General features: G+C 37.5%; 1 protein-coding gene across 2 annotated transcripts in view; it reads right to left on the bottom strand.

Annotated features, from left to right (window-relative positions):
* Window positions 1-2216: 2216 nt before the first annotated feature.
* Window positions 2217-15296, bottom strand: part of LOC131154790 (DNA mismatch repair protein PMS1) — a 76875-nt gene continuing 63795 nt past the window's right edge. For both annotated transcript variants that reach the window (XM_058107544.1, XM_058107543.1), the window contains 2 exons: window positions 2842-3023; window positions 2217-2612 (listed from right to left, as the gene is read on the bottom strand). In XM_058107544.1, the coding sequence (XP_057963527.1) occupies window positions 2514-2612; window positions 2842-3023 (281 nt within the window). In that variant the 3' untranslated portion in view covers window positions 2217-2513. The remainder of the gene's footprint in view (window positions 2613-2841; window positions 3024-15296) is intronic.

Below are 15296 nucleotides of genomic sequence, written 5' to 3'. Positions count from 1 at the left end.
TAAAAGATAAGTTGGAATCTCTGCAATATAATAATGTGTGGTTATTAGTTGATCTTCTTGGTGGTTTTAAACCTATTAGCTAAAAATGGTTGTTCAAAATCAATAAGGACTCAAAAGGGAGTACTAAGAGACTAAGGCCAAGTGATTGCTAAAGGGTTCACTTAAAAGAGAGGGCATAGACTACAATAATACCTTCTCCCATGTTTGTTTTAAGGATTCCTTTAGAATCATCATGGTCTTGGAAGTTCATTTTGATTTAGAGTTCAATGAAATGGATGTTAAGATGTATTTTCTGAATGAAAATTTGCATCAATAAATTCATATGTATTAATTTTTAAGGTTAGCGGAAGGAAATCATATTCTTCATTTCGTATGTTGGTGATATACTTTTTGCTAGAGGCAATAAAAGGCTTCTACATGAGACCAACCACTGTTTGTCAACGTTGTGAGAAGAGGGATCTTCGAGAGCCTCTTTTTTTTTTTCGTACTTGGAGTCATGATTCATAAAGATGAATCTTGTGGACTTGGGATTTTCATAGAAAAAATATATATATTGATCACGTAGTAGATTTTGTGTGCAAAATTGTGCTCCTAGTGAAGTTCTAGAGTCAAAGGAGATAGACTTAATATGAATGAATCATCAAACAATGAACTTGAGATCAATGAATGTAACCAATAAATATGCTATAGGGCATCTTATATATGTTAAGTTTGCACTAGATTGCATTTATCATTTTCCATAAGTATTCTAGGTAGGATTCAATCCAATATCCACTAGAAAGTGGAAAAGAAGGTGATCCAATGTCTCAAAAGGACAACAGACTTCTTGCTTGTTGAATTCATGAAATATTAGAAGCTAGAATTCATGCTAGCTGGCTATGAAATTTTTTTGATTACTTCAGATAATAAATTTTATGTTTAGGCTATTGAAGATATTTTGTGATGACGGTGCTCTATTCTTTCTTGAAAATAATAAGAGTTCTAAAAGCTTGAAGATTTTGGAGATGTAGTAATGTGGTCAAAGATATAGTGAAGATAGAGTAGACAACAATTGAAAATATTTCCATTGAAACAATGATGGCAAATTCATTGGAGTAGGGAGAGTGAAATTCTAGACAATTATTTTTTTTTAGCTTTTTGTACTCTAATGGGTCTAGGTTCTCCTTGGCTTTTGCAAGTATGTCTAGAAATTATAATTTATTATGTTTTCTTATGCTCTAATTTCTCACAACGTTTGGTTCAATGAAATTTAAGAACATGAAGGATAACAATTACACAACGCCAAAGTGGGAAAGGTTAATAATGTACATAGCTCGATCTAATTATTGTGACACATTAGTCTAACTATTCTTGTTTAATGCCACTTAAAAACTTAATACATTTCGAAAGATGTGTCCCGAGAGTCAGGTTGGCCGAACGTCCAATTGATGCACTAAAGCCGTGTTTGCATCCAGACTTTATTCTGATCAGTAAGACCTGAGGGCGGCGGACGCTAATCCGTAAGTTTGATGTCGCACCGGGGGATCCGAATGACTCATTAGTGGCTGGAATTCATATGTAATCAAAATAAAATAAAATAAAATAAATATTATTCACAGATTTTAGGGGTTTACTAATCACAGTCTCAATCTTTTTTTAGAGAAGTTAAATTATACAAATTATTGTCAAAAAAGGAAAAAAATTTAGAGTACCTAAGGCCATTTTTGGAACCATTTATTCAGAATACATTTTAGTGTTAAAATTAATAAGTACTTATAATAAGTGTTGAACTAAAAAAATATTGAAAGCTATAAGGATCTACATATTGATTATTATTTTTTTCACACAATGTATTTTTCAAATGCATTAAATATACACGTATTGCAAAATTACATTTTAGAAAGCAACATATAACAAAATCTTTTTCATTGCAAAAGAACATTGTATTACTAAACAGGGTATCATTTATGAGTTAAATATAAATATTTGACTCCAATTGTTTTATAAAATTCAACAATATTCATCAACACAAGAATATTTCTTCAAATGGTTCCCAACTTAATTTAACATGCCTGCACAACTTTTTTTTTTTTTTTATCTATTTTCTTTTTCTCTATTCAAGAGACTACACAACGAGAAATATTCCATTCCATTTTCCTTGTCTCCTCAAAATTAAAACCAAACAATCAAACAAAGAAGTCCCAAACTCTTCACTGATTTTTCAGTAGACATGTACGGAAGAAATTTATGGCCAAATCTATAAATTAACCTTGTAACGATCATTTTAGGGGGAAAAAAGAGTCATTAAACAAATTGTTATCACAAACAATTACAAGGCATTCCCATTGAACATAATTTAATTATGTGGGAGAAATATTTCCGATTATAAAACAAAAGGAGTTCTTTACAGTTGCCGGGTAGAGGCAATAATATTACATTAGGGGCTTGTACCATATAGGAGAGAGTGCCAAAAACGATATAGGGAAACAAATGGCCACGGAGAGGTCCATCAAAAGGCTGTGTCATTTGACTGCTCAGTTGCGGAGGGTCTTTAAATCAACCAAGTGACGCATGGTCGGCCTGCCGTGCGGACAATTCCAAGGAGACTTCAAGCCTGCTAAATGCTCCACTATCTGAAAACCAAAATCAAAATGCAACATAAAATGGTGCAAGATTAGGTAACTGATGGCATCCAGCTCTCCACTGTTTAACATTAGAAAACACTTTGACATGGTGGATATATATTTTATATATATGGACAAAAAAAGATGATTTTTGTTTCAAATGTATTTTTCCCCTTTTCAGTCTGGAACTGAGCAAAGGGTATGCAAATTAATATGAAATTAAATTAACGAGGCTTACCGTCTGCATCTCATTTCTTCCGAGTGCAGTTCCAATCATAACAGAAGATCTACAAGCACGTGATGCTAGCATTGCACGAACTCTTGATGGGCACACTGAATCATGAGTGTCCAATTTGTAACTCCCAATTATTGAGCATTCTCCTTGACTATCAGCAAGAGTTGAAATTAGATCCTTGACATCTGCTCATTTGAGAATAAAACATTACTGCTTTCAGCAGGCCATTTCATTGAATTCATTAACTCTTAGATATGCACAAACCAGGTACTGCTGCATGTTTCTAGCACGGTAATAAATATCTACAGGGAACTTGTAATGCACAATGGCATGTACTTTGTATTTTCAGGCCAATAGATCAAATCTTAGGATTGATGGGCATTTGGATGCAATTACTGCTACATTTATGTTTTACAGTTGCATTTATTAAAAGATTCCAGTAACTTCAAGCAATTACTTCTGAAGCAACTAAACAAAGGTTAAAGTACTAAATATGCTAGTTCCATCAGTTGTTAGAAAAGAGATTCTTAAACCTTCTCCAGAAGGAAGGTTGAAGCATTTATCTTCATGTCATACATGCCAGCATACATCTAACCTTAATTTTCTCTTGTGCCTGCATGTTTGCCACATTAAATCTAGTCAGGAAACTATTTCAACCTTCAATCTCTAGAGCTCATAATAATGGCGGAACACATCTTCAGGCTGCCTGTATTTCTACAATCTAGTCTTCTTTCACCATGATACAATAGGAGCTATATTTCATGTGAAGCATTCTACCTATCACCATGGAGAACGAAGATTTACATGCCCTTCCTAGGCAAGAGCTCTGACACATAATAAAATCTCGTTCCAACTCAAAGGTAAATTGTTGTAATTTGCTATAGTTATAACGTAGTATTTTTTAAATGTACCATTGGAAGAGGGTGCGGTCTCATGCTTTGCAAAAGGCAGTAGCCTTGAGCTTCCAACATTTTCCGCTCAAGGACAAAATGCAAATACCACCTGAAAAAAAAACCCTTATTTTCCGTCCATTTCCTTTTTCATTCCTATTTATTTATCTGGGGAATTCTACCTTTTCAACATAAACTAGGGATGGTAAAACAATTCAAACCACTAATGACAACCTTAAGCTCATGTTCTTGAATGCCCCTTAAAGCTTGTTCTCAAAGCATAAACTGACTGTTCTTGGATTTGAGTGCTCAGCTCATTTACTAAGCAAATATGTGTGGAACTCTGCATTACTCAATTAATATGCATTAAACATATGTTAATAATGCTTCACTTGAAGGCTTCATGGGGAAACAATTACACATCAACAGCAAAAGGGAAAGCTTCAGCATTAAAGCCTCAAGAGACGAGCACACCAACAGAATCATTACTAACCAAGCAGGATGAACAGAAGTTGTTACTGCCCAAGCCTAACATGGGAAACTGAACCAAAATTGAACCCAAGGAAAGCTGTCGGAAAGCAGCTTAATTTCCTGAACACGGGTCACTGGACTGTGCCTCTCTCTCTAATATCTTACTAGTAATGTTACATTAAGTTGTGGGGTGTTATTGTCATCTTCATACACGTGTGTGCACCCACAATCGTGTGTCCAGCAGTCAGTCTGACTGTCTGTCTGTTTCTCTGTCTTGATTCTTTCCACCAGCCGGTTTCAAACATGGGAAAGGGAGGAGGATTATATTAGGTAGCAGGCTGCTAGCATAAAACTCCCCTAATCTCTATGACATGAATTCTTTTCGATTGATTGGTGGGATATCCTCTACAAGAAATGCATTGCATTTTACTACCCAGCTGTAGTGGAAAATAGGCAAGGGTGGTCATGTTTCTCGCCCTAAAGTGACACACCATTTTGGCAGACTAGTTTTAAACTATCAATTCGAAACATAGGGACCTTAAAGCATGGAAGTAGGTTCCGCAATGATTAGAAGAAAATTTAACATAATTGTTTGCCTACAAGAAACTAAGTGGGTAAAAGGAAAAGATTGAGAATTTTATCATTATTTTTTAGAGAAAAACAACTTCGTTACAGAAAAAAGTGAAAAAATTAGAAGAGCAGAGCATAAGATATCCTCCAAAAAAAAATAAAGCAATTGCAATAAATCCCCCTCCAATCTCTTCGAAGATCAAAGAAACACAAAAAAATGAGCCCAAAAGAAAGCAAGGAAAACAAACCCATCCTGTAACAAATGTGAGGGATTTGAATTGCCATTAAACACCGTTGCATTCCTCTCGGTCAGTGAAGTCCAGAAAAGAGCGGAATCACATCCCCACAAACTATCCCTTTCTTACTCCTCCCAGGGTGTCTACACTGAACCAGCAAAAAAGTGTTAACAGTCCATGGCAGCACCTCCCTCATTAAAGACTGCAAATAAATGGGCTTAAAGCTGCTCACCCACCCAACAATATGAAAGCTCTAATCTTAAAAGGAACCTTGGTGGTCTACCAAAGGAAATTGTTCAAGGTTCTGCAAATATGTGTAGGGAAATAAGAAAATTTCAGAAATGAAGACTGAGATTTCAAGATGGTGTTTCAGCAACCTTTCTTGATTCAAATAACTCCTAAATCCGTAAAATAATGAAGTGATTACTGCTGTGAATTTCAGTTCAGAAAATAAGACAATTTCTAGTCACAACAGCAACTTAATAGTCAAATCAGTACTTGCTTTGGCACTGTTCCAAAACAGTAACAGTGGCTTTCTGCTAACCTCTTGTGCCTTTAGCTGTAATGGGATTAGTAGGCACCGCAGGGTTGAATCCTCAAAACCTTAGCCTCCAAATCTTCATAACTCTGGTCTGGAGTTGAGCTTTGGAGAAAAATCTTCTCAAAGATAAAATGCCAAAAACCTCATAGAAAAGTGGCTGAAGACTCCTATTTAAACGGTCAATCATCGCCTGTCTATGTTGTTGCTGCTGGCTTTGCTTGAGAGAATTTAGCTGGGTTTTGAGGTGCTGCATCTCTGCTTCCTTCTTTTTGAAAGCAGAAGAGAAGGCCGACATATGCTCAATCATTTGCATAAGCTCCTCATGCAATCTTTGGATATGGTTCTGGCATTTGTCGATGAGGATTGACGTGATGTCGAACTTGTTCTCGACATTGTTAGCTCTCTCTAATTATCCATAATTTGCTAGAGTATTCTATTCTAGGCTATGGCATTTTCTGACTGCCAATTGAGAGTTGCTTCAGCAGGGGATACTTGTTTGGAAGATCCGTTGGGGTTGACAACAAGTGGATCTTTGATCTTCTAGGAGTGCTTCGTACGGGATCTCACATCTTTGTATTCTAATGGTGGGAAGTCACCATCATAACTTGAAGGTATGAGCATGTTGATCTGGGGAAACATATCCTCTTTTGTGCCTTTCCCACTGTATTTGACATAGTAGTCAAATTTCCCAGATGGTTCGCCAAGCAAGTCGACTTCTAGATCTCCGTCTTCACACCTCTTTTTGAGTTTCTGCTAGGACTTGTTCTTTTTCTTTTTACCTCTAACTTCTTCTTCATCAAATGATATGCCTAATGGATCATTAAGACATTCATCAAATGTACAGTTTATGTCAAAACATTTATGGCCGGTTTTGGTCACAGGTTCGTAAACTAGAAAGTCGTCTGCCTTGAAGGATAAGGACCTGAGATCCCAGACAAGCTGGATCGGTTAGGTTGATGGAGGTAGCTAACGGTCTAATCATGATCTTTCGGTCTTTTGGAAGTGGTGATGAATTTGTATGCGGTTGGATCATCATGGTCGAAAATACATGCTGAGGAGGTGACTCTGTTGATGATTCCTAGTCTTTTGGAAAGGAGATATGAACACCACCGTTTTTCATAGTTGTGTAGACTAGATTATGGAGGATGATGGGCTTAGGGATCTGGTGAAGTTGCACGTACTTGGTCACCCAAGATTCTGGAAGGACCTTTAGAACTTCTTCTCTCGACTTTAAAGGCAGTTCTCATGTTGGGGTTGGAAAGATGCAAATTGAAGTTAGGGAAGACAGTGAAGCTGATTGTCCCTACATTTAATGTTGTTTGCATAGTGGCAATGCAGACATGCTCATACTTAGAGAACTTTGAATCAAGGAGAGCAATTTTGGAGCAATTCTTCCGTGAAAAGTGAGATAGAGCTTAACAACACCAATATGAATACGAGTGAATCCCTAATTGAGATACTTTCTAAGAAGCTCTGGGGAGAGCTCTAGAGTCGCAAACTATTCTGCTTTAGTTGCCAAGAGCTGGTGCGAATTGAAGGGAGAGGCCTCAATGACTTCTTTGAAACCTTTGGGAATTGATGTCTTGCCAGTGAACTTTTTCAGAATGTTTAGAGGATATTTTGTTTTATCATAAACATAATATGGGTTTGTAATTTGAGGACTTTTGGTTTGGGTGACAAGGCTATTTTCTGGTACATAATCAGCTTCATACATATAATCATGGCAATCAATGCTCAAGGCAGATGAAGATCTAGGTGAAGAGCTAAGAGAAGGAGATGGAGTTAACATGGCTCTGAAAGACATGACTTCTTAAATTAGTTCTGTTGTGCACCATGCATAGAGCTCAAGGATCTTATTCCTCCATTGGCTTGGAGATATTCCTTCCAAAGGGATGGTTGGCCTGTTTCCATTGTTGCCTGAGCTATGTGTGGGAATGGCTGATGCAGTATTTTCTGAGAGGTTGATGTTGTCATCTACTCCTTCATCGTCCGTCAGACTGTCGTATTCAGTCCTGTGGGTGGATGGCGGGGTCATCATGTTAGGCTTTGGAGTTTGGATCTCTTTGTCAGAAGAATTATCATCTGTTATGATGGCGAGTGATGCTTTTGGTGTTTCCTCTGGAATGGTTCTGGTGAAGCTGCTCGTACTTGGTCACCCAAGATTCTGGAAGGAGCTTTAGAAGTTCTTCTCTAGGTAGTTGTCTTGGGATGTCATGGCTCGGGACAAGAGAAGTATCATAATTAACAAGGAGATCATCTTGATTTTCCTTAGGGGATACCATATCAAAGGAATGGTTCTGAAGTCTGTAAACCATCTGATGATGGAGGATAGTTGCTATGGAGTTAGGGCAGTTCTCATGTTGGGGTCGAAAAGATGCAAATTGAAGTTGGGGAAGACAGTGAAGCAGATTGTCCCTACATTTAATGTTGTTTGCATAGTGGCAATGCAGGCATGCTCGTACTTACAAAACTTTGAATCAAGGAGAGCAAATTTGGAGCAGACCGGAAGGCCTTTTCTTCTGCGAAAAGTGAGATAGAGCTTAACAGCACCAATATGAATATGAGTGAATCCCTGATTGAGATACTTTCTGGGAAGCTCTGGGGAGAGCTCCAGAGTCACGAACTGTTCTGCTTCAGTTGCCAAGAGCTGGTGCGAATTGAAGGGAGAGGCCTCAATGACTTCTTTGACACCTTTGGGTACTGGTGTTTTTCCAGTGAACTTTTCCAGAATATTTAAAGGATATTTGGTTTTATCATAGACATATTATGGGTTTATAATTTGAGGACTTTTGGTTTTGGGGATAAGGTTATCTTCTGGTACATAATCTACTTCATACATATAATCATGGCGATCTATGCTTAAGGCAGATGAAGATCTGGGTGAAGAGCTAAAACGATATGGGGTTAACTTGGCTCTGGAAGACATGACTTATTAATTGACAAGATCAGAACCTCCCTCACAACCTAAAAGTGAAAAGATCTCTTGCCCAACTTGTGAAATAAAACACAGAATCAATCAAAGCATCCTTGTTCTTTATCAATCATTAGAGATGCCAGCTCTACCCAACCAAACATAGCCTTCCGCGGCCTTCAACAGGTTAAGGGCACATTAGGTCTTATTCTCTAATGACTTCAAGAGAAAAAGGGAGATTTGAATGAAACCAACAATCTGGTTTTCATCCATCACCGTTTTGATGTGGAGGACCCACACGAAGTGTGGCAACCATAGAGCATATTGAGTTTAAGACAATCACCTCTGTTGTGGGCAAATAGATCCATCACTCGAGGAGTGATGGAGGCTTCGAAGGAGTCTTTAAGCCGCCATGGCTCTAATACCAATAGGGCACTTAGTATAGGATCAAAGCGGAATAAGGGAACACGGTGTGATAAGAACACACTAAGAGAAATATCACTAAACAGAAGGGAAAGGTTTACAAGAACAAGAGAAATACATGGAACTCTTACAAGAGAATTCTTACTCTCACTTGCTCCCCCTAGCAAGAGGACGGGGCCTCACTTGAATAGATGAGGAGCAAGGGAATATGCCATGGCATCTTGGAATATGCTTTCGACATAATCTTTTTCCTTATCTCCTTTACACGCTTTTTAATAAAGATAAAGCTAACTGACAAGGACAATACATAAAGCAAAAACTGACAACACACAAAAAGATAAAGCTGACTGACAATTACAATAGAACTTGTGATGTCTGCAATTGTCTGTAATCTCCAAGGTTGATCCACCAGATTCTTAATCTTCCAATGAATTTGGAAGCAACCCTTCCAATGACCTCTTTGAGGGTAATTCCTTCCTTCATTAGTTCTATTGTGCACCATGCACGGACCTCAAGGATCTTATTCCTCCATTGGCTTGGAGGCATTCCTTCCAAAGAGATGGTTGGCCCGTTTCCATTGTTGCCTGAGCTATGCGTGGGAATGGCTGATGCAGTATTTTCTGAGAGGCTGATCTTGTCATTCACTCCTTCATCGTCCGTCGGACTATCGAATTCAATTTTGTGGGTGGATGGTTGGGTCATCATGGTAGGCTATGGAGTTTGGATCTCTTCGTCAGAAGAATCATCATCTATCATGATGGCGAGTGATGCTTTTGGTGTTTCCTCTAGACGTAATGGATTAGCCATCTCAATAAGGAGTTTGGAGATAGGATTAGCCTTCTCTAGGACCCCAATTTGCGGCTCTTGATCTGGATCACTTGATTCTCCAAATTTTTGTTTGTCTTTCTTCCTCTAAGCAGTGGAGACAACTGTTGACTCAACCCTCTGAGTTTGGCTGGTTTTAGACCTAAGGATTGCAAGAGAAGCCAACACCTATTTTGCACATAACCACTTCTAAAAACCACTAATCTTTGAAAGACCCACCAAAAATAACTTCCACCACAAAAATACCCCTACAAAATGACTCTTGGAAGCTAATTTGGCCAAAATAAACCCCAAAATTTTGAAATTACAAAAAAAACCCCTAGCACCCCAAATAACAACACCTACCGTAAACAAAACATTAGATTAAGATTGTAGAATTACATCATTCCCCACTTCCTAGAAAGGGCTCATCCCCATGCAAGTTGTCATCTTGGCCGCTCGGCACATGTTAGGGTCAATCTTTTCATGAATTCCTCCTTGCTAATCCATGAATTCTCATAATCAGGGTCTACCAGCCCATTTTACCAAGAATCTGAAATAAATTCCAGCCCTAGTCTTCACCTCTCACACATATATGACAGCCACAATTTTTTCTACCTTGCTAGAAGTGACTCTGGTAGAGTTCTTGCACTCAACACTTTGTATATTTTGTATATTATCGGTGCAAATCAGCAACATTAAAGATTGGTAATACGTTCAAGCCATGAGGAAAATCAACTTCATAAGCATTTTCCCAAATTTGCGTAAAACTTTTCTTGGCCCAATCTTTCAACTTTTCAACTTGTGGTAAGCACAAAAATCTCTCTTCCAAAGGAAAACCATCACCAAGTCACCAATCTGAGACTCCTTGAACCACCTACATTGATTAGTAGCTTCCTTGTAAAGTTGGTTCACACATCTTGGCATCATTTAGCATATGTTCCTATTTGCTTATCTAGGACTTTTGGTGGTCAGGCCTTCCTTTCCACATGACTAGAAGTCTGAAGTGATAATCATTTTTTCTTTTAATTTCCCGCACCTCGAATCCTCGATTGCCCTTTTTTCCACATCTTCTCGTTCGTAGGTAACCACTTTTGAAATTTCCCTGGTTTGAAATTCATCCCTATGACTGCAGTTCATAGCCCAAGTCTTCAATTTATACTTTCTAATCTTGCAATGTTGATCAACAGATTCTTTTTGGCTCACCTATGAAGATTTCCCTTGAGCTATGCCCTCCACATTTTCAGTATTCTTGGACTCCAAAACAAGTGTTTGTTGTTGTCTTACTCTTGATTTGGCTTTGTTAGAAGCAACTACTTTGTCAGTTTTGTAGACATCCAATTTTGTCCAGGATGAAACTTCTCAATTAATTGAGAAATAAGAGGCAGTAATTGGCAAGGCAAAACTAATTGAGGCTTCTTCAACTTTTCCCAGGTCATTTTGTGTGCAATTCAATATTGAGATGCCCAATATCACTTTTTAAGGATTTAATTGCTTTAATTGTAGTAAATAGGAGATTATCCTCAATTGGGATAAGGTTTCTTCCTTGAAATGGAAGAAAAATTATTTCCAAAAGCCCTTATGAGGCAACGAAGGTACTTGTTTTAAAAGGGCATTGTGGGAAAGAGAGGTATTAAAACCATCACTTTCCAATTTTTCTATAAAAAGGAGGTTATGCCCTTGGAGACACACACGTTTACTCAAGAAAGAGGCATGTTCATTGATGGAGATAAAGAAGGAATGATACGTTGGAGCTTGAGGAAGAAATTCTCCAAGCTCAAGATCTTGTGGCCAACTCCATTGAAGGATTCAAGGCTGAAAAAGAAGGTTTGAGAGCAATGTATGCTCCCAAACTCCCTCTAATCTCATGTAGTTTGCTTGCCTTCATGAATCTTTGGTCGAAAATTTTAAAACATGGACTTGAAGATAATGGTATGAAACTCCATGTGTTCTAAGTTGATGTTGAGATTTAACTTCGATAATGCTTAAAGTTTGGATTTTTATAACATGTTTGTGCTAAAGTTTAGTCTTTGCTATGTAAGTGCACGCAAATAGTGATTATCATGCTTTAGTTAAGGTTTCCAAGATCAATCCAAAAGAGGAACTGAATCCGTGAGAGAAATTAGAAAGGAGGAAGGGTTTAGGGCTGTTTTGGATGCATGGGTGGCTTAGGCTGGTTTGGGGAGTGTAAATAGGGGCAGAGAGGTTTAGTCATAGGTTTGGAAGGCTAAAATAGTCCCTGGAACAAAAAAACACAAGGTCGTCACCATTATCATAGGTGACAACCAGTCTACATTGTGGAGCTGTTTTTGAGAATATTTTCACTCGTTTTTATCATTCCAATATGTTCGGGGGCATCCAAGGAAGTTGAATGGTGGTGAAAGAGGTCCATTCCATTGCAGGGAGTGGCCAAAAAAGTGGAGAATGGGCCTTGTGATTTGGTGCTTCTCTAGCATCTCACTAAAGAAGATATGACCAGAGGACTGCTTGTTAATTCCCGCTCGACACATGTGCTTGGCATGTGCCATTTAAACTGGGTTAAATGGACTAGTCAACCGAAGCATGCAGATCAGTCAACCGGTCTTTCCTTCTCTTTTTTTAAAATTGTTTATTTACTTCCATTTAATTTGTCTTAATGTTCAAAAAATCAAGAAAAATAGTTTTTCTTTGCCAATTTTTTTTTTAAAAAAAATAGCAAAGTCATACAAAATTCCTTTTCATCTTGGAATCTGTTTCATAATTTTTTTCATGTATTTTCCATTTTATTTAATTTAGGCTCTTTGAATAGGAAATCTATTATTTTAAATGAGTTTTAAATTGTTTTGTCTCAATAAAGTTGTTAAGGAGTGCCCTTTTATGATTTAGAATTTATTATAGTTTTTTTGGCTAATTTTTAGTTGATTAACTTATCTATTTGAATTTTATTTCCTTTTAGTGGTTATTAATTAGTTAAAAAAAATTCTAAAAATTACAAAAATATAGATAAAATACCAAAAAACAAATTGTTTCCTATTAATTTATTTGAGTTCTAGGTGTTGTCTAGACATAGGTTTGACCATTGAATTGGTGCAAAAAGTCCAAAAAAGAAAAAGAGTTTGAAGAAATGAATAGGCTAGGGTTTCTAGGTTTTTTCAGGGTTTGTCTCTTGAATTTTAATTAGGGTTTTTAGCTTCATTAAAATGGTACAACAACAACAACAAAACCAAGCCTTAAGTTTTCATTAAAATGGCAAGTAAAGAAAAAGGAATGCCTTTTTAAGACAAAAAGAAAGAGAGAGTTTCCATGTACATAAAATAAAAATGCTTCCTTGTACATAAAATGCCAAATTTTGTTTCTTTTAACGTAGGTAATTGGTCTTTCAAAATTAGGTAAGACTGATTTTTATTTGGTTGCCTTTCATAGATTTTGTGAATGTTATAGGTAATTTGGTTCTTTAGATCAACGATATTCTTTTTTAATATCCCTCATTGTGATAACTAGGAATGCATGCTTGCTAGATTGTTTTGGTGTGGTCAACCTTGTATAATTAAGTGGAATACCTCTTAATTGTGACTTGCTCACTTGTAAAACTTCTTGTTCAACCCTAAGATACTTCAACGAATTTGATGACGGACCTCAAGGTGGTGTCTTGTACATACCTTTAAAGATCTCAAGGTGAGAGTAATTGCCATCTTGTGCAGGGTTGACCCAATATCTAATTAAGGGTAAATATATATTGTAAGATATTCACATGATAAAATTTATCAGAAGATGAACCTCAAGGTGTTGTGCTGCGTATACCTTCAGGAATCTTGAGGTGAGGGTAATCACCATCTTGTGCAGGTTTATCTAATATATTAATGGTCAGTAAATACCAAAATAAAAAAATTAAAGTCTAGATGAGTTGAATTCGAAGATAATCATTTAATTAATTACATTCGTAGAACAAGTGAGTAGGGGTGCTAGTACCTTCTATTCTCACAATCGCACTCCTAAACTTGGCTTTGATGCTCAGACCCTGGACTATTGGTTCCTTAGACCCTAGGCTAGCTACTAGATCAATCACTAAATAGTAACTAAATTAGGTATTCTAACCTCACCTAAGATAATGTAGGTTAGCAACGAGCCCATGGTATGATTTTTGACCCATATCAAAATCCCATTCAAATTTCTCATCTTGAGTTCGCCATTTGTGTCATGGTTGTTCAGAGATTCACCCTGATAGAGGTGAGCCTTCGGAACATATTGACAAGTTTCTTGTAAAGTATGCTGATTGTCAATGGCGTCATTGTTACAGCAATTATTCATGGGAATGGGACCAACATTAATGACACAATTTTATTTTATTGTAAGATCACTCATAGTGAGTAAATGTATCAAGAGCTTCATGAACTATTACTTGATTTTCAATTGAAGGGATGTCCGTAAATTCCAGCAAGCCCTTCTCATTTTGAGGGACATGTTGGATTGTTTATCAAAACTAATGGCCTGCATTTCATCGTTCTCCTTTTCTGGGACATCAACATCTTTCATAGGCTTTAAAACTAGCTTCTTCTTGTCACCATTTTTGACAAAAGAAAGAGTAGGTATTGGCATGCTCATCATGGACAACATTTCGGTCTTTTCACCAAGGACAACCGAGCAGAATTTGGCATGTTTCCATCAGTCCTAGTCACACCGAACGGATTCTTTACAAGAGCTTCCAATCAAAAAATTGATCACGCATTTTGTTCTCACAAATACATCCTTTTACTAGACAAACGAATATGATATGGATGCAGGTGTTCCACCACTTCAAGCCTCAATTTTCCCACCACTACTACAGCTAGCAGATTTTCGCAGTTGTTGTCAGCTATTAACTTATAAAGCCTTTCTCCTATTGTTCATGTTGTTCTAAAACAAGTCTTGTGTAGCCAATCATCCTTCATTGGTTTCAGCATAAGCTTCCTTTTTTTTCTCACCATCTTTCACAAAAAACAAAAAATGGATTGTGCCCTCGTCATATTGCCAAGGCCACCCAAGAAGAATATGACATGCATCCATGGGAGCCACATCACAATAAACGGACTCCTTAAAGGAATCGATTGAGAAGTTAACAAGGCATCTTGAAGGGACAATTACCTCTTTCCTTTGTGGAACCACAAAACCCAATATGGCTGTGGATGCCTTTTTATTTTTAGTACAAGCTTGTCTACAATTTCTTGACAAACCAGATTCTCACTGCTCCCACTATCAATTATCGTTGCAAAGCTTTCCACCAGCTGTACATTTAATTTGGAAGACATTTGTGTGTAGCCAATTGTTGTTGTTGGTTGTAGGGGAAAGTAATGACCTTCGAATGACTAAGCCTCATCAAGGACATCACCCTCAATCCCTTCTTCCACCACATCTGTTTTAGCTTCCAGCTGCTGCTCTTGGTCCTCAAGAATTGCAAAATTCTCTTCATCATCAGCCTTGGGATCATCGGCATGATTAACTCTGCCTTCAGACCTTTTGGACACTTGGTGGACTTGTGGCCAAGCTCGAAGCATCTGTAGCATTTTTCTGCTGTTTTCCCTTTGTTTACTTGGGATGCTTTACCACTATTATTGCTGATTGGCACGCATAGAGGCTGCCATCTGACCACCTCTAGT

This window comes from Malania oleifera, chromosome 5 (genome assembly GCF_029873635.1).
Source record: "Malania oleifera isolate guangnan ecotype guangnan chromosome 5, ASM2987363v1, whole genome shotgun sequence".
Taxonomy (NCBI): Eukaryota; Viridiplantae; Streptophyta; class Magnoliopsida; order Santalales; family Ximeniaceae; genus Malania; species Malania oleifera.
This window is presented reverse-complemented; position numbering and strand designations above follow the sequence as displayed.